Genomic DNA, 23,249 nt, shown 5'->3' on the forward strand with positions numbered 1-23,249 from the left:
CTCCTTCCTCATGCCCTCCATGTTTCACTGTGGTGTTGGCATTTTTCCATTGGTTTAGGCTGGGGACACGCTGTTTAATGTAGATGATAGATATTGGTACATGATTGTAAATATAGTACACGTAGTTTCTGGTATATAATGTTTGTAACATCCCACTGGGGGCAGAGCCCCACACGCTGCCCTGCAGGACAGAGCTGCGGCAGGGCAGCAGAACATGTTAGAGATAAACAGAATAAACAACCTTGAAACCAGCACAGACGAATTATGGCTTCTGCTTTGGCAAAGGGGCAGAAAGACAGAGACTTTCTACAATCTCGGAATCACCAATACCCACAGATTCTGACATTCATGGACATCCCAAATGAGGGTATTTTCTGCTTAGGACTGTTTCAAGCTTTAGAGGCTTCTTCCACTTCCCCTCCTGGCAAAGTGGGGTGGCAGCTGTCTTCTCAAAATGGTTTACACTCTTCTGCAAGATCTTTCAATTACAGAGGACTAAATGTTATTTAATTTGTGACCTCGTGTTGAATAAGACACAATTAAATTCTACCTCTTGTGAATTTACAATGGGGAATTCTCACCTGTGGTGTCAGATGAGTCCTAACTGTTCCATGCATGACTCAGACACCCAAATGGCTCCATTAATGACTGTTTTAATAAACGTTCTATCTTTATACAGACAATATCCTGCCGTGTCTGGCACCATGTCAAACCAAACCTTGGTGCCACGGTCAGCCCATGCTGAGGACGAAGGCAAACCTTGTGATGCCAAGCCGCCTGAGGGGCTGTGACACTCCAGGGACGTTCCTGGTGTCGTTCTTCATGACGGCCCTGATCCTCCTCGCAGGTGGGCAATGGTCGGGGGCACATCCAGGGGTTTCGCCCCTCATTAGTGTCCAAAACTTGTCTTTAGACGAGGCCTCTGCAGCGCAGCAGTGAGGGGGGAGTGGGTGTCTGGGAAGCCTCAAGCCTCTGTCCCTTCCCTCCGGCAGGGCCAGCGAAGGGAGTCCCCAGCCCCTCTGCCCGCGGCCCGGGGCCCGTCGGGGGGACAGGCCGGGGCCGGGCGGCCGCCCGGCCCCGGCCTGTCCCCCCGTCGGGCCCCGGGCCCCGCCGCCCTGTCCCGGTCCCGTCCCGGGCGGGCCCCGCGGCCGCTCCCATTGGCTGCGGCGGCGGCGGTGGGCGGGGCCGCTTTGTGACGTCACGATCAGCTGTGGGAAGGTGCCGATTTGTGAGGGGGAGCGGCGCGGCAGAACCGCGGGGTCCGCACCGGCACCGGCACCGGCACCGTACCGGCATTGGCACTGCATCCACCGCACCCCACCGGCACTACCTCAGCGTCTTCCGCCGCCTGGGACACGCAGCGCCGGTGAGTGTCCGCGGGACGCGGTGGGGCCGCCCCGAGGTCAGGCCCGGGGGTTGAGGCTGTGCGGGCTCACCGAGCCCCGGCGGGCAGCGCCCGGCCCGGGACCCCTCTCGGTGTCGGCCCCCCCGCGCCTGTTGTTTGTTTCTGCTTCACCCCATTAAGATTGGCGGTCGTTCCCCGCTGCCATTGGCGGCGCTGCGGTGACGTGACTCATTTGCATTTGACATTGAGACGTCACGGCGCTCACCCGTGTCCCGCCGTGACCCCCGGCCCGGCCCGGCCCGGTGGCGGGCGCGGCACGTGGGACTCGCCCGCCGTGGTCACGCGTGGGGGCACCGGGGCCCTCCCGCGCCTTCGCTGCTGCGGCTTTTCTCAGCAGGAAACGGGGATGTGTCTCCCCGCGTGATGTTTAGACGCTCTGGGTGCGAAACGTGGCGTTTTGGAAAAGGAATGTAAATATATAAGTATGTGTCAATATATGAAATATGTCATAGAATCACAGAATGAGTCGCTTTGGGTGTGACCTTAAAACTCATCTCGTTCCGACCCCCTGCAGGGGGTGTCCTGGTAGGGACACCTTCTTATACTGTATGTTATATACCGTATGAAATACAGCATATACAGTATACTATATCAAATAAAATTTTGTAGCGAATACAAATAGATGTAAATCTCTAACACAAAGTATTATCTATTTAACTTATTTCCAGCAAATCCTTGGTGCTTTGGATTTAAATCCTTCTGTCTTTAGATCTCGATTGCCTTTGTAAATTCCACCAGTTTTTATAAAATTCAGATGTATGCTTTGATATTTTTGTTGAGTTTAGTGTGCTGGCCGGGCAGGGGCCGTGCGTGGAGGGGGAGGACGCTGGCAGTGTTCAGCTGAGGTTTGTGCCCTGGGGCAGCTCCCCTGCATCCCAGGAGTCCCTCAGGTACCAAACACAGCATCTCCCTCTGCTATCGCTGCTCTAAGGGCGCCTCCTTTGGGACAGCTCAAATAAGTAATGTCCTAAAAGGGCAACTTTCCTCTGGATTTCATTTCTCTCACCTCAGCTTGGCTGGGCCTGGCAAGCCCTGGAAACTAATGCTTCTCCCATCTGGGGGACTCACTGTGGAAAAACTTGGACTTTGTGGAGTGTAGAAACAGGTTTAAAAGGACATTTTTGCTCTTATAATTCTTTTATGCACATACATATACATATTTGTGTAGGGGACTACAGCCCTGTTTAGAGCACCTGAGCAAAGAGACTGGCATCCCAAAATAGTGGATTAAACTTCCTTGAGGCCAGCAATAGCCGGTGCTGAAGCAGCACCAAAGAGAGCTGAGCTGGGCAGGTGCCAAGTGCTGTAGCTTGTTCAGCCAAGGTTTTGCTGGGGAAGGAAACAATCCCAGAAACCCTCCCAGAAACAGGTGTTGGGCTCTGGTACAGGACTATGCTGGACCTCCTTTCCCACCAGGCTTAATCTACAGAGTGCCAAGAAATGTGTTGTTTTGCTCTAAAATAAAACTTTTATCTCCTTTTATATTTCCTCCCTACAAAATACTCCCCTTCTCCCCCCTCAAACAACAAACCTACAACAAAAAAAACCAAAAGCTGTCTGCTGTAGTTCACTGTTGGCAACCTGTTGAGTTGACCTGCTGCTTATCTGGGTGAACAAAAAAGGAAAAATATACAAGTTTTTTTTTCCCTCAGATAATAAAATGGTAACACCTGCTTGTGCAATGGTAATTACCTGATTGTAATTAGACTGGACAACCCTGTGACCAAACTTGTATCTAAGGGGTTTTTAATGCTGACTGCACAGCGAATCCTCTCCAGTGAGGGGGGCCCTGAGTGGGCTTGGAGGGAGCTGCTGGGGAGCTCAGGGTTCTTGTGGTGTCCAAGTCCAGCGTACCAGCTACTGTTCAGCCTTTGTGGAGGCTGTAAGGCTGGGCTGCTCCCCTTCCTCCCAGTGTACAGCTCCTCAGGATGCTTCACTGCTTGGGATGCTTCACCCAGTGCATCCCAGAGTGGAAAGTTCTAAAATTTCATAGCATGACTCATGACAAATCTAAAATTTCCAAGATTCTGCCAGCCCCTGGCAGATTTGCCAGGACTGTGTGTGATGATATCAAGCAGCATGAGGTCACATTTGCCCTTGGGGTAAGGACCTTTGTGCAGCAGTGAACAGAAGAGCTGCTGTGCATGCAGAGACCAACTCTGGGAAAAACATCTCATTCTGTAGGGTCCCCCTCCTTCAGGCAGGATCTGGAGGAGCATGTGGGAACTCTAGTCCCTGCTGAGACCCTGGACTGGCTGAGGAAAGCTCTTCCACTTTCTGTCTTGGTCTGCTTTAATAAGCTGATCAAGAGTTTTTTTTGATTTTTCAAACTGCTCTCTGCCTTCCCCCCCTCTACTCCCCTGATCTGCCATGGAAGAGGCTCTGGCTCAGCTTCAGCCTCTGTTTTGCTGGAATCAGTCTGTCCGTGCTGGCAGCACCTCGGGGTGCAGCTCTGCCCCTGTTCCCAGGGCTCCCCCAAGGGAATCCCATCCATGGGCCTGCTGGCAGAGCAATGGGATCAGCTGGACCTGTAGCACAGTCATGGGACCAAATTCAACGTTAATTCAGCCCCACCAAACTGTCCCAGGCAAGTTCCTGCCACCTCTGGTCTGTTCCTTGATGGGGAGGGGTAGGGGACAGCCCAGGGATAACTCACTGTTATTTCTGGGGTGATGAGCAGAGCTCCCCTGAGCTGTCCAGCTGCTGGATCCCCTCTGTGTTTTGTGTTTCTGTGCTGCGTTTAGGATTTTCCTACATCCAGCACAGCGAGCCTTTGAAACGCTTGTCTAATGTAGGAAAAATGAGTTGAAAATCCCGTTTCCCGAGGGGGTTGGAGGAAGGCACCTGATTTGTGCCTCGGCCTCCTGCTGGGCTGGCTGTGCTGAGGAAGGGCTGCTCCCGCTGCATCCCTCCTGCCACCGAGTATTTATGGAAAGTTTCAGGGAGCCTGTTGCCATTTCCAAGGGGAGTTGCTGTTTTCTTGCACACTGTGACTTGTGAGTGCCACCAGTCCTGGGGCGCTGCAGCCTCTGCCCCGATGAGCTCCTGCTGCATCCCGGGGCTTTGCTGCCCAGCCTGCTCCCTGTTCTTAGCTCCTGGGGTTATTTATGGCCACGGTGACTCAGAAAACTAATTATTCTGTCAAGGTTTCTGATGCATTGTGGTTTCCTTACTTCCACTTTAAATTTAATATTTTTAATAACTTCTGGCTTGTTGTAAAAGGCTGTTGGACTTTCCAGAAGGAATCTGATGGACATAATTAATTTAGAAACTTGTCTGTCTCCAGGTGAGTGTCCCTGGTGGGCTGTCCCCTTTTGCTGGCAGTGCCTGGTTGACATGCTGGGTCAGGGGGTTTGTGGAAGCCTTGGAAGGATGGCAGCTGTCCTGTGGTGGTGGCCCCAGCTCTGGCAGGGGACAGGGGGTCAGTGTGTGGTTTCTGGGGCAGCTCAGCCCCAGGGTGTGGTATATAGGCAAGCCCCTTGTGTCCTGAGCGGGGACACAGCTCCCCCACTGATGTGGGGCACTTGCAGGTGCAAGAAAGCTGGAAGAAGGGACCTGAGAGGAAGAGAAGACATCTCTTGGTCCAAACTGGTTCTGTGGGCACCACCTCTGCCTGGTGACAAGGCACAGGTTGACCTCAGTCCCCTGTCAGGGGCACATTTGGGTCCCTCCTGCTCTGCAGTTCCCATTGAGGCTGCCAGCCCTCCATGCCCTGGTGTAAATGGGGAGAATGTTTGCTGCAGGGAAAGCAGAGGCTTTTCAAATACCTGGATAAACTTCAGAGCTTGATCTGCTACTGGCTGCTCCAGCCAGAGAAGTGTGTGGTGGAGCTTGCGGGGATGGAGGTGGCATGTGGCCATCTGACTGGGCAGGAGCTGGCCAAGGAGTCTCTTGCCTTGTGAAGGGCTAGCAGGTCCCCCAAGCCCCTACGATGAACTGATGGAGGAGCTTGGTGGCTGCCAGGAGGGTCTCCTAGGCCAGGAGCTGCTCCCTTCTAGTGGGGTGGGAGATTGCAGACTCACAGACTGCCTGGGGTTGGAAGGGACCTTACAGAGCTTCTCATCCCACACCCCTGCCATGGCAGGGACACCTTTCACTGTCCCAGGCTGCTCCAAGCCCCATCTAGCATGGCCTTGGACACTTCCAGGGATGGGGCAGCCACAGCTGCTCTGGGCACCCTGTGCCAGGGCCTCCCCACCCTCACAGTCAAGAATTGCTTCCCAATATCCCATCTAACCCTGCCCTCTGACAGTGTGATGCCATTCCCCTTGTCCAAAGTTGTTCTCCAGCTCTTTAGGCATTGGAAGGGGCCCCAAGGTCTCCCTGGAGCCTTCTCTTCTCCAGGTGAACACCCCCAGCTCTCCCAGCCTGGCCCAAAGCAGAGGGGCTCCAGCCCTTGGCCTCTCTGGACTCACTCCAGCAGCTCCACATCCTTCTGGCGTTGGGTCCCCAGAGCTGGAGGCAGCTCTGCAGGTGGGGTTTCACCTGGGTGGGCAGAGGGGCAGAATCTCCTCCTCCTCTCTGCCCACACTGTGGGATCAGCCCAGGGCAGGATTGGTTTCTGGGCTGCCAGTGCCCATGGCCAGGGCACATCCAATTTGTCACCACCAGCACCCCCAAGTCCTTCTCCCAGGGCTGCTCCCCACCCAGCCAGCCCCAGCCTGTGCTGGTGCTGGGGCTGCCCTGGCCCAGGTGCAGGACCTTGCACTTGGCCTGGTTGAACTCCAGGAGGTTCATGTGAGCTCCTCCAGGCTGCCCAGGACCCTCTGGGTGCCCCATCCCTCCCATCTGCTGAACTGGCTGCTCCACACAGCTCAGTGTCACCCACAAACCTGCTGAGAGTTCTGGAGATCAGAGCTTCATCCTGCTGCTTTGACCTGAGTTTTTCAGAGACAGGGCAAAGTGAGGGGCAGGATTAATGCTCATTTTGGCCCTTGCCTGCATTTTGGACTCGCTCCTGCCTTCACCCTCCTGGTTTGATCCTGAAGGCTTTGCCAGGATCCTCCTGCAGCTCCCTGGGCACCACCATGGGGCTGGTCCTGCCACTGTAGCCCACCTATGGCACAGTCTCTCTTGCACCAGGAAAGGGGTCAGGGCCACCCCATGTTCCCTGCCCTGGGGAGGGTGTCAGCTGGAGACTTACTTGAAATTCTTTGGGGAATGAACCTTTAAAATTATCCATTTTGTATTTTGCTCTTGGGGGAACTTCTAATTCTCTCCCACTTCCTCCAGAGCTGTAGCAGCTGCCTGTGGGCCCCTGTGCCTTAACTTAAGAAGTTAGCTTTGGGAGAGGGGACAATCAAAAATAAGAGTGTCTGTTGTGTCCTCAGAAAAGACAAATTACCTCTGGGTTGGGGTGGACACCTGAGGAATCCAGGTACCTTACTTCCCTTCCTGTGATTTTCTGGTCCCTAAGCAGGGAGGTGCTCTGAGCTGTTCCTGAGGGAACAGCTTTCCTGCTGTCCTGTGAAAGCTTTTGTCATGATTTAACAAAGGAAAATGAAAAGGTTTTGACCATGTCAGGGGTCATTTGGCTTTGAGCTTGCTGGAGGATGCGCCACTGGCAGGGGGCTCCCAAAGCCAAGGCTGCAGAGCATGGGAAGCACTCACTGCAGTAAGACATTCCAGGCTGACTTGTCTTTGGCAACAGTGAAAATCTCTGCCTGCTTGGGTGCTTTTCTGGGTTACCTTGCCCTGAGCCAAACTGGGGCCACTGTCGTCCCCTGTCCCAGTGTGACAGACCTTGTCCCCAGTTCTGCTGTTGGGTGACATCTGGGCAGCAGACAAAGTGACACTTGCACGAGGTAGGTCAAGAGCATTGGCAGTGTCCTACTAGTCCTGGGCTTGGGGCACAGCACAGGAGACCCTGCTGTCCCCATCCCCACTGTGTCATCCTGAGGACCTGCCTGGTGACACCGGGGTCAGCTTTGGCTCAGCACTTCTGCCAGCCCCAGCTCAATAAGCACATGAACCCACTCCTGGCCTCACACTGAGCCAGGGCCATGGTGGTCTCAAGGGTCTGGCCCCTGTGTCCCCTGTGCCTGCCATGAGCTGCCCCAGCTCTCCTGCCCAGGCACCTGGGGAGCAGCAAACAGTGGGAGACTCTGGAACATCACCAGCAGGAACCTGGGAGCTGTGGAGTTTCTGCCACAATTAGATATTTAATAAACTTCTTAGATAAGTAATATTCATGTCATATTAAAAGGCATTTACTGCCTAGGCGAGTGCTCAGGCAGGTGCCAGGTTTCCAGGCTGAGCTGCTGTGCTGAGACTGTGGCTGTGTGCCACAGCCCTCAGGGCTGGCCAGGGTGGCCTTTGCCAGCCTTGCCCGGTGGGAATGGAGGCACGTGGACATCCTGTGGGAGGGAGGGAGCCCCCACTGTGCTTGGAGTGGAGCACACCAGAGTGCATTCAGGGCCCAGCTGGCCACCAGCCCCTCTGCCTGTTGTTTCCCTGGATTATATTAATATGCTCTAATGATCCAGGTGAGGGGGGTGTCTGACTGATTTAATTGATAGCACTGGAGGGTAACAGCATGGCTGTGGTTGTTGTGGGGTCAGAGAAACAACTCTGTCACGTCTCAGTGCCTCCAGGGGAAGCCAGGGACCCTCTCAGGACACAGAGCAGTCCTCCCTGAGCTCCTGTTCTTCCTGGTGAGAGAGAGAGTCTCAGCTGAGCCATCCCAGCGTGGGAAGCTGGGCTGGAGCCCTGAGTGCTGCTGTCTGCAGCAGGGCATGGCTGTGGGTCGTGGTCTGCCTTGTGCCTCTGCGGCAACTGAAGCCACCAAGGACCTGCCCTAGGGGACAGGTGGTGTCACACTGCTGCCCTGGCCGTGCCAGGGAGGGAGAGCTGGCTCTTGCAGGGCTGCTTCGTGCTCCATCACTCCCTTCTGCATCTGGAAGTGTCTGAGATCAGAACCCCTGAGCTCCAAGGGGTCCCATCCTGGGGGAAGGCTCCTTTGGTTTCTCATTTTCTGCATTGTAGAGCAGATGTGGTTCCTCCCAAGGCACCTGAGAGACTGCAAAAGGCATTTCCATCCCACAGGGATGAATAAAAGAGTGCCTGAGCGCCAGAACTGCAGTGTCCAGGCCAGCCACCTTCCCAGGATGCTGGGACTGGGGAAGCCACGGGGCAGCAGGGCTGAGCTAGAACTTGTCCTGCTGGAGGACTGGGGTGGACACACGGTGCCCCCTACCCTTTCCCTGCTGCCTGGGGCAGGTGGAGTTTTCCTGGGTGGAACATCACTCAAGCTCCATGGCCCCTTGGCTGACAGGGTCCTGAACTGGGGCATTGCCATGAAATGGGGATTTGCCCTTTCAATGCATCAGTGTGCCAAGCACGGCAGCGCCCAGCTGTCCTTTCTCACTGCACTGAGCTCCTGGTGGCATTTTCATCCTCTTTTAATGTCTCTGGACCAGGAGGCACAAAATAACACACAAATGTACCTTTTGGCTGCCACTCCTGTGCCTTGCCATGAGCTTGGCAGACATTAATGAAATTAATGAGTGCTGACCTCCCCCCACACTGGAGGGAATCTGCTTTCCCAGGGATAAAACAGTGATGAGTTGAGCAGAGGTGAAGCAGAGACCACAAAGGGCTGGGATGGGAGGCTGGATGTGAACAACAGTGTGTGTTGGCAGCCCAGAGAGCCAACAGCATCCTGGGCTTGTCCTCACAGAGTGGGCAAAGGTGAGGGGGGATTCTGCCCCTCTGCCCACTCAGGTGAGCCCCCACCTGCAGAGCTGCCTCCAGCCCTGGGGACCCAGCATCAGAAGGATGTGGAGCTGCTGGAGTGAGTCCAGAAGAGGCCACAGATGCTCCAAGGGCTGGAGCCCCTCTGCTCTGGGACAGGCTGAGAGAGCTGGAGGTGTTCACCTGGAGAGGAGGACCCAGGGAAACCCTTCCAGTGCCTAAAGGGGCTCCAAAAGATCTGGAAAGGGACTGGAGTGACAGGACAGGAAGGAATGGCTTCCCACTGGCATAGGGCAGGGTTAGATGGGATATTGGGAAGGAATTCTTGACTGTGAGGGTGGGGAGGCCCTGGCACAGAGAAGCTGTGGCAGCTCCTGGATAGCTGGAAGTGTCCCAGGCCAGGTTGGACTGGGCTTGGAGCAGCCTGGGATACTGGATGGTGTCCCTGCCATGGCAGGGGGTGGAATGAGATGAGCCTTCAAGGTCCCTCCCTGTCCAAACCAGTCTAGGATTCTGTGACAATGCTATCCTCGTCCTGCCTGCTGCCAGGAGCTTGGCATGTTTGACAGACTTAGGCACAGTGTCTCCTCTATCCCTGCCAGCTCCTGGGGATGGTCTCCTGGGACACCCTGCCCACCAAGATGGGGTTGCAATGGGGCTTGATGCAGGGGGGGGTTGCAGGGCACAGGCACCCAGTGCTGCTTTGGATACAGCACCAGCTGGGACAGCCCATAGCACAGATCAGTGCCAGAGGCACCTTTTTGCTGTCCCCTTGAGCCCATCTGAGCCCCTGGGATGCAGGAGGGCCACACTCCCAGCCTGTTTTAATGTGCTGTTCCTTTTTCTCTCCCTTTTCCAGGCCTTTGCACTGAAGCCAAGTGAAGCACCTCACAATTGCACTGTGAACCACTAAGCTCTGATTTCCCTGGCAGCCAAACATCTCTGTCACTGACACCTCAAGGGCTCTTTCTTCCCTCCCTGCCCATCTCTCCTGCATCTGTGCCTGGAAACTGGTGCCCAGCAGTAGCTTTGTCTCCCTGTCCATCCTGCTGGACTGCTCTCCACCATGTTTCAGCGTCTCACCAGCCTCTTCTTCAGTGACAGCAATACACCAGAGGGCCTGGAGGAGCCCAAACCCTTTGTTGAGGAAGAGGAGGAGGAGGATGGCTGGCTCATAATTGATCTTGCAGGTGAGCAAAGCAACAGAACTTCTTCCCACAGCCTCTGGGGCACCTTGTCTCTCCAGGGCTGGGCAAACCCTTATGTCAGCAGATGAGCTTATACCACAAGGGAGCAGCTCTGCCCTTCATTTTTTCTCCCCTGGTCCCCTTGCTCTGCCCGTGGTGCCCAGCTCTGTGGTCACTGCAGCCCCCTGACCTGCTGCTCCTTTTCCCCTTTCCTCTCCCAGTGGTGGTTCTCAACTTTCTGCTAGTGTGGGAGCAGCATCAGCATCTGCAGCTGGACTTGCTGCTGCCCAGAAGCCTCCAGGTACCTCCATGCCAGGAGGGGAGCCTGGTAAGGCAGGGAGATCGCCCAGGGTTTTAGGGTGATCCTGCCCACGGGGGTCAGTGGGGGGGGGGGGCCCATCCCTGGCAGGCTGGGCACTGCCATGGCCTGGGCTGTGCCCTGGACAGCAGCACTTTTCCAGGAGGAGACAAGCTCAGCTGCTCCCTGCCCTGCCCCTGCTGAAAGCAAACCAGGAGCCCGTTCCCCTGGGAGGCCCCAGTCCTGGGCAGGGGGGCATGTCCCCATGGGAGGGCAGGTGGCAGTGGTGCCTACCTGTTCCAGCTGGGGATCTGGCCATGTTTGGGTCCTTTGAGAAGAGTAAATCTCAGCTCCATCGGCATTATCTTCCCAAATTATTCCCACTGTCCATGCCAAGCACAAAGGATATTTGGCACCAGGTGCCTGTACCTAGAGAGCCCACAGGGCTCCCCTTCCCAGAGCCATCCCGAGCCCTGTGTAACACCAGCCAGGCAGATTGAATTCCTCCTGTGCAGATCTTCTCCAGCTCTGTTCAGACTTTGGGAGTTTCTGTTGTAGATTGATGACTCAGCCAATTGCAATGATGTTTTTATGACCTTTTCCTTGCAAATCCAGCAGCAGTCAGAGACAAACTCTCCTGCCTGTGCAGGAGCTCCTGATGGCTGCTCTGCTTTGGTAGCCCCTGGCTGGTTGTGAGGCTCCAGCTTAGGGGACCACATATGTGTCCTGCAGGTTTAGGAGGAGGGGTTTGTCCTCCCTCTTGCAGGCAGCAGGTTTCTGAGCAGATGTTCCCTGCCTGTTCCCCATGCTTGTTTTTGTTATTCAGATTGTTCATTAGGCTTTTTTTTATCATATGCAGTGACCTGGAGAGGGGACCAGAGCAGGGACAAGACTGAGATAGGGGACAGGGCCAGCCCCATGCCTGGTGGAGAGCTGCTGGAGGTGATGGGTGGTGTGGGCAAGGGCAGTTGTGGAGGCTTCCCTGTCTTCTGGGCACTCAGGTGACTGTCCAGGGAGGGTCACGGCAGTGCCATGGCAGGGGGCTGTTGCAAGGAGGTCCCTGGAGCAGTGGGCACACAGGGACATGTGTCAGGGCCAGCTGGCAGCAGCTGCAGTGTGCCTAAGGCATGCCAGGAGGAGCCAGGAGCTTCCCAGCCAGAGAAACGCCACGCTGTGCCCTGATCCCTGGGTGAAGGCTGCAGATGGCTCAGAGGGGACCAGAGCTTGACTCTGGCACAAAACGCTCCCATGTTTTCCCAGTGAAGCGCCTCGGCTCTCGGTGCTGCGCTGGCTTCCAGCAGTGTCTGCCTATGAATGGCACCCCACTGCTAATTCAGCTGCAGTCTGTTCCCACAGCAGTCCCTGAACACTGAGGGACCAGTTTCTTTCAGCCCCGTTTCTGGGGCTTCAGTATAGCAAACACTCCAAGAACCAAGCCTAGAGCCCCATCCTTTCCCTTGGAGCTGTGGTGGCCAGCAGCAGCTCCCAGCCTGGCTCCCTCCCAGCAGCAGAGAGGCAGCCTAGGGAGCCTCTGGATCCAGCCTCTGTCAGCCTGGTCATTGCCCCCTGTGTTGCAAAATGCACCCGAATTACTCAGGCCTTCCTGGAATGTTTCTGATGCTGCCCCTGCCCCCTTGCTTAGCCTGGCCCTGCTCAGCACCCAGGGAGAGAGCAAAGAGCATTTCTCAGGATGTGGCTGAGGTACTTGAGGATCCCAAAATACTGCTTTGTGACATTAAACCCCACCTTGGCAAAGGATGGGCACAGTGCCCAGGATGATCTCCGTGCCCTGTTGTGGGAGTGCTGCTCCAGCTGAGCTCGGTGGCTGTCCCCAGGCTGACAAACACTCTCCAGCCCGGCATGTTAACAGCTATTAATAGGCTGATATCCTTTGAGCTGGCAAAAGACATTCTTGTGTTTGTAAGGTCAGCTGTGGCCTGTCCTGAGTCCTGGGCTGGAGCATCAGCTGCAGGAGGAGCAGGGATGCACGGAGCCAGGAATACCCAGCCCCATGCTCTGTTTCATCTGTGCTTCCTCCTGCTCCCTCATCCAGCTGCAGGGTCCATGTAGATACTGCACAGCCTCCCCCCTCAGCAGTTCCTTCCAATCCCCCTGGTGACTTGGGAATGGGTGTGGGTGTCCCCACATTTGGTGCATGCTCCCTGCGCATTACAGCGCCAGAAATTCCAAGCACAGAAAAGCACTGGCCCAAGTGCTGCTGCCAGGTAGAGGTGAGGAAGGGAAGGCATGGGAGGCTCGGAGGGTGTCAGCTTCTATATCAGCCACTCAAAATTTGGCCTCTAACAGGCTGGAGTTGAAGGCACAGTGAAAACCTTTGCTGAAGAATTAATTCCCATGATTTCTTCCAGAGAAAAGGTGTGGACTGTTTTTGTGCTGTGTGTGCTTGGTTTCCGTGTTTGCGGAGTGCTGCTGGTGTTTGTGAGCACCGGCGTGTCCGCGTTCCCCCGGCCCGGCCCGGCCCGGCCCGGCCCGGCTCAGGTGCCATCAGAACAGGGAAAGCAGCGTTTTTCACTGCCTGGACTTCTCCTCTCCTTTTGAGAAGGAAAAACCCCATTGCTGCAGTAAACCTTGCTGGGGTCCCACCTCTGTGGGTCAGCCTGTCCCGGCAGAGCCGTTTCCGTGCCGGACGGGGGGTTCTGGCGCGGGCCCGCGAGTGGCGGCGTGCTGGCGGTGGGAGTCTCTCGCACTAACGATGCCCCTTTCTCTCCCCCTCCCTCCCTCCCTCCGTCCCTCCCACTGTACATGGTATGTGTGTGTCCCCGCTGCGCCCCGCATGGCTCTGCACCCCGCCCCAGGCAGCCGTGCCCGCCCCGGGCCCGCCCGCCGCGCGGCTGCCGGTGGCACCGGGCGCTCGGCGCGACCCCGCCCGCCGCCGCTGGCTGCTTCCCCGGTTCCGGCCGGTCCCTGCTTGATGGACGAGAGTTGGTTTGTCACCCCTCCCCCCTGTTTTACTGCAGAGGAGCCCGGCCCCGACGGCGTGGAGAGCAGCCCCATGGAGGACCTGCTCATCGAGCACCCCAGCATGTCCGTCTATGTCACCAGCACCCTCGAGGTGGATGGGGAGGGCCCCGAGGACGATGCTGCAGAGTGAGTGCACTGTGAGGGTGTTGGGGGGCCAGCAGCCCCAGCACCCACTGAGGGACCAGGGGTGCATGGTCAGTGTTGTCATCCCAAACACCTGCCTACACCCAGAAATGTTTCACCCGTGGGCATAGTGTGGCAGTGGGGATATCAGTGTCACCATGCCTACCTCAGGGAACACTCTGCATATCTGGCAGGGTGCCCCAGCTGGCACCATGCATGGCTGGCAGCCCCCAAGTCCCAAAATCCTCTGCTAAGTGGTCTCATTAGCATGTTCGGATGGCCAGGGCTGAGCTTGGCACTGGGCTGTGCTGGGAGAGGGCTATGTTCATCTCCCCTGCCCTTAGCAGGGTCTCCTGGCACGGCCACCTCTGTCAAGGCCACTCCTGCCAGTGACAGTGCCACCTGTCACCCTGCCACCCGCCCCGGGGGGGGTTGCCAGGCAGGGCTTACACCGGGGGTTAGCATAGGCATGGCCCGAGCAAAGCAAGCCCAGTGGGACAGGGTGGCCTTGGGGCACAGTGGCACCCCTCAGGCAGGAGGGTGCTGCAGCCCCCCTCAACCCCCCACCTGTCTCCAGATTGGCCCAGCAGGGGGGTGGGTATCCCACAGCTGTGGGGAGTGGGACACGTCTCCCTGCCCCAAACCGCAGCTTAGCAGTGGGGAAATTAAACAGAAATGCCCCAATAGCCCCTTTGCCCCCCAAGGCCGGTGCACTGGAGCCCTCCACTCCTATTCCTGGACCCACATCCTGGAGCTCTGCCCTCCCCCCAGGGCTGCTCTCCCCTGCCCAGCAGCCGCCAAGGAAAACCTGGAGCATGCCCATGCTCAGCCCGACTGCTGCCGTGGCTGCCACCGTGCCACGGGTCCCTGCTCTCCCCTCAGTCCCAGCCCTCCAACACCGCCCCTGAAGCCCTTGGTGGGGCAGGGGAGGACTAAGAATTTGGGGTGAGCTTTGCTTCAGGCCAGGAGAACTGTTCCTGGTTAGGGGACAGCATTCCTAGTTAGAGGACAGCATTCCTAGTTGGGGGTTGCTATTCTTGGCCGGAACACCATTCCTGGTTAGATGACACCGGTCCTGGCTAGTGGACACCATTCCTGTCTAGGTGACACCATTCCTTCAGGACTTCTCTCTTTCCAAAGTCTCCCTGAGGGGCAGAGCTTGATGTCCAGAGCTTCTGGAGCACCTCAGTGCTGGAGGGGGCAAAAAGGGCTAAAGGGAACCTGAGACTAGCAAGGCTCCAAAGGGGTCACAGCGGGATGGAGACAGACCAGACTCAAGGGACGCAGGCACAGTGGAGTTTTTGGTGGTGTCTTGATTTTTTCGGGTGTCCCAGAGCCTGCCTTCCTGGAGCCTCGCTCCGCTCGGCCGGCTGTTGGGCAGGAGAGATGGGGGCAGGAGGGCCGTGGGGCAGGAGGGCCGTGCCGGAGGTCGGTGGCGCTGTCCCCGCCTGCCGGGGCGGTGCTCCTGCGCTGACCCCGCTGTCCCCGGTGTCCCCGCAGGGCCGTTCCGGAGGTCAGTGGCCTGTCCCCGCCTGCCGGGGCGGTGCTGACCCCGCTGTCCCCGCCGGCCGGGGCGGTGCTGACCCCGTTGTCCCCGCTGCTGTCCCCGCAGGGCCGTGCCGGGGGTCGGTGGCCTGTCCCCGCCTGCCGGGCGGTGCTGACCCCGCTGTCCCCGCTGTCCCCGCTGTCCCCGCCTGCCGGGGCGGTGCTGACCCCGCTGTCCCCGCCTGCCGGGGCGGTGCTGACCCCCTGTCCCCGCTGCTGTCCCCGCAGGCCCGTCCCGGAGGCGCGGCCGGAGCCGCCCGCGGCGCAGCGCGGCCGGGCGCTGGCGGTGAAGGCGGCGGCGCTGGACAAGGCGGGGCAGGCGCAGCGGGCGCAGCGGGCCAGGCAGATGGCGGAGCGGCACCGCCTGGCGCAGAAGGCGCTGCAGCGGCAGAACAGGGCCCGGCAGCGCCCGCCCCGCCGCGCCAAGCAGCTCCCAGGAGCCTTCGTCCACCAGCCCTGCCAGCGCCACTGCAACTACTGACCTCGCTCCGCCGCCCAGGGGCTCCCCCCGGCCGGGCCCGGCCCCGGGAGCGGCCCCCACGGACACCGGGGACACGGCGGCGGCTTCGCTTCACACCCCGCGCCCGCACGCCTGGCCCGCACTCCTCATCTCCCTCCTGTCCCCTCACCGCGCCCCTCGCCCTCGGTGCCGTCTGGTCACGACTCCCGGAGCCAACGGCGTGGAGGGCCACACTACCCCTCCCCGGCTGCCTCGGCAGCCTTCACGCGGGAAATCAGAATTTCCATGAAATCACCTCTTCCTGAAATCCACCCGTTCCTGGTGAAACCTGTTTGTCCTGATAAACCTGTGACATCGGTGCCTTTCCTCACATCACCACTCCATGTACAGCCTGGCTGGGATGTCACAGAGACATTGAGTGGGAGTGACAAGAGCAATGAAGCCACAAGATTTGGGATTTTTAGGAAAATGTCATCAATGACACTAAATAATGCTTCTGCCCTGCAAAACCAGCGAACGCTCCTCTCTCTCCTTGATTTTTAAGCTACATTTTACCATGATAAGATAATGCCCCACTGCCAGTCCTGAAGGGGCTTGTGGTTGAAAGCGCTAGTGGAATCTCCGTGGCTGGGTCAGCCAGGCAGCTCCTGGTGCCTCACGGTGTTTTTTTTTAAAATCAACTTTAAAAGGAATCTCAGGAATCAAAGCACCGTCCCAGCGCCGCGCCAGAGCCCTTGCCTACCGTGCCACGAGGGGTGGCCAGCCTGGGGTGGCATCACCGGGCTGGTGGTCCCACCTGAGCAAGCCCTTTGGTCCTGGAACCAGCCAGCTACCCCAGCCACACTGTATCCCCATACAGGGTACATGCACAGGGCACGCCTGTGTGTGTGTGTGTGTATATTTCTATATTCCTCTCTGTACCTGTACACTCAGAAGAGGCACTGTAAAGCTGAGGGTCGTTGTCTGCCTGGTGTTAGTCCTCAGGAGGGGAGACGAGGCAGGGATCTGCACAACTTCCCCGAGGTGGCCAAAGCACGTCCATGGTGGTGGTGCAGAGATGCTGAAGAGGAGGCCGGAGCGAAGAGGCTGAAGTAAGGACAAAGATGGATCTGGGAACCACTGCAAAGGGTCGGGATGGGGCAGGCCTGAGTGAGAGGATTGCTGTAACAGCAGCTGTGACAGAGGCGGCATCTTTCCCCACTAAAAATGGCATCCTTTCCCGTGAAGGGCCAAATTCCACTGCTAGGCAATGCTAATTTTTAATGCAAATCCCTCCTGTCTCCGTGATGGACTCCTTCTGTCTTTGGAAGAACATGGTCCAGGCTTTTCACTGGCTCCAGCAACAGTGAGGCAGCTTCAAATCCAGCAGAAATTTGCTGATCTGCCCCCAGTTCACTCCTTTTAGGAACTGGTTTTGCACCCTCTGCCCTGGGAAAGCATCCTGCTCATGACCAGCTCACAGCCTGGATTCCCACCCTCTGAGACAAGAAATACCCCCACAACACTCCAGAAAATTCTGATTTCGCCAGAGGTTCTTCCACTCACCATGTTTCATCCCTTAATATCAGCTGGAGACCTCAGCTGAAGGAATTGTGGTGAGCCCAAACAGCTGATAGTTATGAATTCTTTTAATAAGACTAAAGCCAAAATGAACTTTCTTAGTTGCAATAGCCCCTAGCTCTGGGCCAGGGAGCCTGGACTGTAGTAGCAGCTGCTGCTGCCCACCTGCAGCATTTCCCCTTCACTCCCCACAAGCACAGAGCTGGGCAGCTGCAGAGCTGTACATCCCAAGGTGGAACTCCGTGCCCTCGCCATGGCTCCGCTCTCCTGGGGCCTCCCCACCTCCTCTGTCCCCCGCCAGCCTGAGACCACACCGAGATCTCCCTGCTGGTGAAGAGGCTGACATCTCCTGACTCCAGGGGAGCGTTTACATCCTTTGGCTTCCTGGGCTTCACCCTCAATGCCTTTTTTGCCCCTGCAGTGATGCCTGGGATGGACTGGGAGCAGGGCACGTGCAGGGACAGTGGCACAGGTGCCGTGGCAGCAGGCAGGGGCTGAGCCCGGGTGTCTGATGGGTGCTGCCCTCCCATCCCTGCTGGATGCACCTCTCAGTGGCAGCAGATTGGAGGAAGCATTTTCTCTCTGGCCCCAGTACACATCAAGAAGGGGAGAAGCCAAGCACTGTCCAGCCCCCAGCTTGGTCTCCACACAAATTGTCCTGCTGCCAGTCCCTCCGGAGCACTCCAGAAATCAGAGGCTGGCTGACCCCCACTGCTGCCTCAGGAGCTCCCAGAGGAACAGGCTGGGGGAGCAGCGGCCCTGAGGCAGATCCTACCACGTCTCACCTGCCAGGCTCTCCTATGCCTGCCCAAATGCTGGAGATGGTACCCCAAGAGAAATCTTTATGGAAATCCTCCCATGCACCCTTGTCATCTGCTGTGAGCCAGCAGCCCTTGGCCGTGTTCCTGGGGGACTTGTCTCAGCCTGGCATTGCCACCAGCGCCCAGCCCCCAGTGCCCATTTCAAACAGGTGATCTTCTTCCTCTGTCCTGGTTTTCAGAAGCAAATTCAAACTCTTTCTGTGCCAGTCGGAGATGTCTTTCATCACTCTGTGCACAGCCAGCACAGGAGATGAAGCAGAACTATTACTACACTTTATATGCAGAGTATGTTTATAAAAGATTAATAAATTATTAATAACGTTTTCATGAAGAAGTCAATCCAGACCCTGACCCTCTGGAGGGTCAGCAGAGTGCACAAACCACAGCAAATGAGCTCCTGCAAGTCCCCTCTGTTGTTTGCACTCTTGCCATGCATTAACACCTAACACTCACCTGCCAAGCCTTGCAAGGCACCTGTCACTCCCAGTGTGACCCAACCTCCCTGTGCTCTGGCCAACCCGTGCAGAAGACCTGCAGTGTTCTGCTCCTGCCCAGCAGCAAGCACAAGGCCTGGCCTGGTCCCAGGCCTCCTGCCCAGTGCTGCCAGAGCAAGAAAACCCCATTTCACTGAGGATTTTTGTCTCCTCAAATTTAAAACAAATGAAAGGTGCTTAAAAACTGAGAACTTCCTGTGTGTGCATCCATTTGCATGTGTAGATATTTCACAGCCCAGTGTAGGTATTCTGTAGCTTGTTTTGGTTGAATTTTCTAGGGGTTTGTTGGGGATTTTTTTTGCACCCAGTATTTGTGATGCACTGTGTGGTGCTTCCAATGGGAAGATTCTGGTTTGCAGGGAGCTCTTGAGCTGGTCCTGCTGGGACAGGTGGGGTGAATTTTGCTTTCTTTTCTGTACTTGTCTGGGGGAAACTACAGCATGGACTCAGGGACAAACCTATTTGTTAGGGTCTTTAAAATGTCTTTTCCACAGGCTTCTCTGTTAGAATGTGGGGTTTGGTTTGGGGATGCTGCAGGGATGAGGCCTGTGGCATCATGTGGCGGTGACAGGAGCTGCAGGGTGCCCTGACACTCCTGTGTGAAAAAGAAATTGTGGCCATTCGTGGTGGGATCATTCCTGGGCTGCAGCCCCTCTTCGTTTGTTCATGACCTGAAAATTCACCTTTACAGCCGAATGTGACTGGTCCCTTTTTGGACTGGCTTGTGAACAACCAGGTATGGATTTTCAGCACTGAGCCTCCTAGGGTTTGGGAAATGCAGCAGGACTGTGTGTTATGGCCTGATCCACCACAGCACTGGGATCAGGGCACAACCAGGATGGGGAAGCCATTGAAATGATCACCTGGGGAAATGGTGATGCAGGCAACTGAAAGAAATTTTTGTATTTCTTGCAATGAAAGCATAAAAAAGGGAAGAATTCCCAGTGGAGAGGCCTGGGCAAATCCCTGTTCAGTGAATGGCAGCTTTGCTGGGCAGTGTGTCAGTGCTGGGCTCAGACACCTGAGCGGGCTCCAGCCCCAGCTCAGCTCCCAGCCCCATACTGGGCTCGCAGGCTCAGGGGCAGCAGGGCACTGAGGGGGCTGGGACAGTGCTCTCAGCAGTGGCTGGAGCTTGTGAGACCCCTTAGAGAGGGAAGAATCTTCCCACCACTGAAGGGCCCATGGTGCAGGGATCTTCTTCAAGTAAGATTTGCCCCTGCTTGCCTGGTTCTGCTCTGGCTGCCACATCCCAGCGTGAGGGATAAACCCTCAAAGCGTGGTGGGATCAGGAGGGACAGCCCTGCTGGAGAAGTGCCACCTCTTGGGCTGCCCCAGTGCCCCCAGTGCCCCCAGGCCTCCGAGGCTGTGCGTGCTGCACTGGCCGAGCTGTGGCCACGGCACTCTCAGCACCCCTCACCAGCAGCCACAGCAAAGTTCTCCCGCTGAATTCTGGCTCTTGCTTGGCACCGCAGGGCTGGAGTGATGCCAAGGGAGTAGGGGCAAAGTCCTTCTCACCTGTTGCTCTGAAACTTGCACTCACAAATGCTCTAAGAAACTCTGCCACAAAAGCTTGGAAAACGATTCTTTCCATGGGAGTCCATATTTCCTTCTCATTGTGCAGAACATAAACGTGTGGCTCATCCCAAAGATCACTGCTGTGGGAATCTTCTCTCTTTAGGCATGTTTCTAATCAATAATTTTATATTTACATCATACTAGTTCTTCTTCCTCTTCTGTTCAGCCTTAATGGGAAGCAAAATACCCACTTAGATGTCTTACCACACCAGTAAGGAAAAAAAAAAAAATACTCCAGTGAGGTTCTAGGCTTGAATCCCACAGCTTTGCAGTTGCCCCTCTGGATCAGTATCAATTATATTGCCCTGCATAAAGTGGAAATTAAAGTTAATGTGAATTTATTGAAAAACATTAATTAGGAAACACTAAGAAGACATAAGTCACCTCAAGTCAAGAGAAATGGTTCTTGGCATATCTCTGAAGGCAGCACCAAGCCCCAGTGCCCTGGGAATGGCTGCTGGCAGTCCTTGACTCTTCCCTGAGTCTCTGGGTCAGGAGGCCACCCATGTCCAGCTGGTGCCACAGCTGGGATCTCAGCCACCAGGGATTGGCAGCTGCCACCACTCCCAGCCTCCAGTCTGCTGCTCCTCCTTTGCTGCTCCTTTGCTGCTGCAATAGCTGCTGGTGGCAGGAGGGAAGCATCAGCACCCCAGCATCCCCCCAGCTTCTCAGAGCTTCCCCCCCAAACCCTTCTGCACCACGGGACTGTGGTGACCTCCTCAGCACAGCTGCAGGCAGGGACCAGAGCCCGAGGAGGGACATCCATGGCACTGGCAGCCCCCCTTCCCAGGGGACTGCCACAGGAATGGGCCTTACAAGGGGCTGATCCCCTCAGGGTTTGTGTTCTTCAAGGTGAAGCTTTCCACCTCTCAGATCTGCTCCATACAAAGTCAGTAACCTCCTCTTATCCTCATGGGCTCCGTCCCCATCCCATTCCCATCACTGGAGCAGCTGCCACAAGTTGCCTGAACGTGGCTGTAGGAGCTGGATGCAGCAGTGGGAAGGGCTCTGCCTGCCTGAGAGGTGTCCTCAGCCCCACTGGAGATTCCACCTTCTCCTCCCTCATCTCCAGGATCCCAGAGCACTCCCCAGCCATGGGCTCTGGGCAGCTGGATTCGCTTGGCCAGGAGGTCTCCCTGTTCTATCAACCTTTCTTTTGCTTCTTGAAAACATTTGTCATTAACTAAACCCATAACCCTTTCCTTGGAGGAATGAGGATGACAAGGATGAGCAGCTTTATTTAATAGCAAAGGTGGCGTTTATGTGTGATTGTCTTTTCAGTTCTGTGTAGAATGGTGTCACCCAAGTGTGTCCCCTGTCACTCATTCTGAGCTCATACCTCCCGGGCTGGCAAAGGGGTTGCTTTTCCAACCCCATAATTTTTACAGGGATGCTGCCCCATGCTCCAGAGCATGAAAAGAGCTGCCAAGCTTTGTCTATGTTGCAGCTGAACCTATGTTGTTGTTTCCTGAAAATCCCTCTGCCTTCCACTCTGACCCTATTTCATTGCATGGTGGGGGGAAGATTTTATTCTCTGCAAATGGAAGGGAAAACAGCACAGTAAATTCTAAGTGTAGCTTAAAAATGGGTTGCACAGGGGAGCTCAAAGCTCCTCTGCTCTTTCACATTCACCTCATGTACCCTTGCTGGGGAGCTGTGAGCAGCTGTGCCCAAGTCTCACTGAATTCTTATCCTCAGCTTTGTGCTTCTGGAAGTCTGGGGATGAGGGAGCAGCACAAGGTGTAGCAGTAAACCAGTGAAATGTTCTCTTGTGTCAGAACTGTCCTTGTACAGAGCCCCCGAGCACTGCAATATTCTATCTGTATGTATCCACCCCTGGTACCTGCTTGTGAAACTTGCCCACACATTACCCACCCCTGAGCGGGACTGACTGTACATGTGCCTTCACCCTTTTTCATGGTTTGGCATCTTTTTTAAACACAATTACAGAACTTGAATAAATCACTGAACTGCAGTTACAAGTCCTATGCAAGAGGTGACCAGGGAGTCAGTTTTCGGTATTTCTGTGTTTCTGTGTTGTTTTCAAAGTCACTGTGGGGTTTTTAAGAGAACTCCAACAGAATGAATAGCCACAAAAAGCTTTTTTTTTTTTTTTTTTTTTTTTTTTTTTTTTTTTGCTAAAAAGCATTTAGCATTTTGGATATACTAAATCTCTTAGGCAGCTTTGAAAAGCTCTAAACCCCGGTTGCTCACTGGGCTGCGTTGGAGAGCGAGCAGGAGCAGCACAATGGATGCAGGAGTGCCAGGACAGATGGTGTTCCATGGTTGGAAAAGGGAAAAGGTTGCCTTAAGCCTTCTCTGAAATGCCTGGAGAATGTTCCTGTGCCCGGGGCAGCCCGGGCAGAGCAGCTCCTGCCCCGGGCTCTGCCTTACCCTGGCACGGCCACCACGGGGCATCGGGAGAAGAGGGAGAAACCAGCCCCACCTTTTCTGCATCACCTGTGCTGCAGGACTGAGAGCTCGTCTGGAACTCGAAGCTGAGGAAATCCGTCCTTCCTGTGTGTTCTGTGTTCAGTTGGTGTAAGCAGGGTTCGTAGGGAAGGGGTGTCTCCTCCTCGTAGGACATTGTGTAAACATTTGCCGTGTGTCGACTGCCTGGGACACATTGTGTAGTGTGCCTGTGTGTGTGTAACCTGGTTTTGGTTGTTAGGTTGTAATGCTGTCTCTTGACTGAAAAAAAAAATCTAATATAAAGAAAAATCACAAGAAATAAAAAAATATATATTTAAAATCTATTTTATGTGTATTCCTCTAAAGCCTGAAAGTAAATCTGTCTGCAAAATGCTTTGGTTTTTTAGGAATGCTTTTTAAAAAATCAATGGTTTAAGAGACAAATAACAGAAAAACATCCCCTTTGAAGACAAGGACACACAGGAGGGGGATAGCACAGGCTGAGGAGTTGGAGGGGATTTTTTCCCCCCTCCCCATTACCAAACCTTACATTTCAGCAGATATTGACAGAGCTAAAGCAGATGTCGAGTGCCCTGAGAAAATCCCAGATCAGCCAATCACTGCAGCATCATCTGTTTCTCCAAGCACAGTGTGAGATGTTCTCAGTACCTGTGAGAGGCAGAGATGCCAACAAT

The 23,249-nt window shown here is 55.7% G+C and overlaps 1 protein-coding gene across 3 annotated transcripts; it reads left to right on the forward strand.

Annotated features, from left to right (window-relative positions):
* The first annotated feature begins 1,165 nt into the window (after positions 1–1,165).
* Positions 1,166–22,898, forward strand: TP53INP2 (tumor protein p53 inducible nuclear protein 2). 3 transcript variants are annotated; one of them, XM_030288716.4, is made up of 4 exons: positions 1,166–1,366; positions 9,957–10,287; positions 13,399–13,690; positions 15,461–22,898. In XM_030288716.4, the coding sequence occupies exons 2-4, from the start codon at positions 10,164–10,166 to the stop codon at positions 15,711–15,713; spliced, it is 669 nt and encodes a 222-aa protein (XP_030144576.1). In that variant the 5' UTR covers positions 1,166–1,366; positions 9,957–10,163; the 3' UTR covers positions 15,714–22,898. The 3 variants fall into 3 exon arrangements, with proteins under 3 accessions (XP_030144576.1, XP_030144577.1, XP_072773157.1); XM_030288717.4 differs by having other exon boundaries at positions 1,169–1,366; positions 13,561–13,690; XM_072917056.1 differs by lacking the exon at positions 1,166–1,366 and having other exon boundaries at positions 10,152–10,287; positions 13,403–13,690.
* Positions 22,899–23,249: the final 351 nt, after the last annotated feature.

This window comes from Taeniopygia guttata, chromosome 20, assembly GCF_048771995.1.
Source record: "Taeniopygia guttata chromosome 20, bTaeGut7.mat, whole genome shotgun sequence".
Taxonomy (NCBI): domain Eukaryota; kingdom Metazoa; phylum Chordata; class Aves; order Passeriformes; family Estrildidae; genus Taeniopygia; species Taeniopygia guttata.

Bases quoted from the DNA above. Each gene is read 5' to 3' on its own strand.
- TP53INP2 (XM_030288716.4), top strand. From the start codon at position 10,164: ATGTTTCAGCGTCTCACCAGCCTCTTCTTCAGTGACAGCAATACACCA. The intron at 10,288-13,398 runs GTGAGCAAAGCA...ACCCCGCCCCAG, and splicing joins GCTCATAATTGATCTTGCAG to GCAGCCGTGCCCGCCCCGGG. The intron at 13,691-15,460 runs GTGAGTGCACTG...CTGTCCCCGCAG, and splicing joins CCCGAGGACGATGCTGCAGA to GCCCGTCCCGGAGGCGCGGC.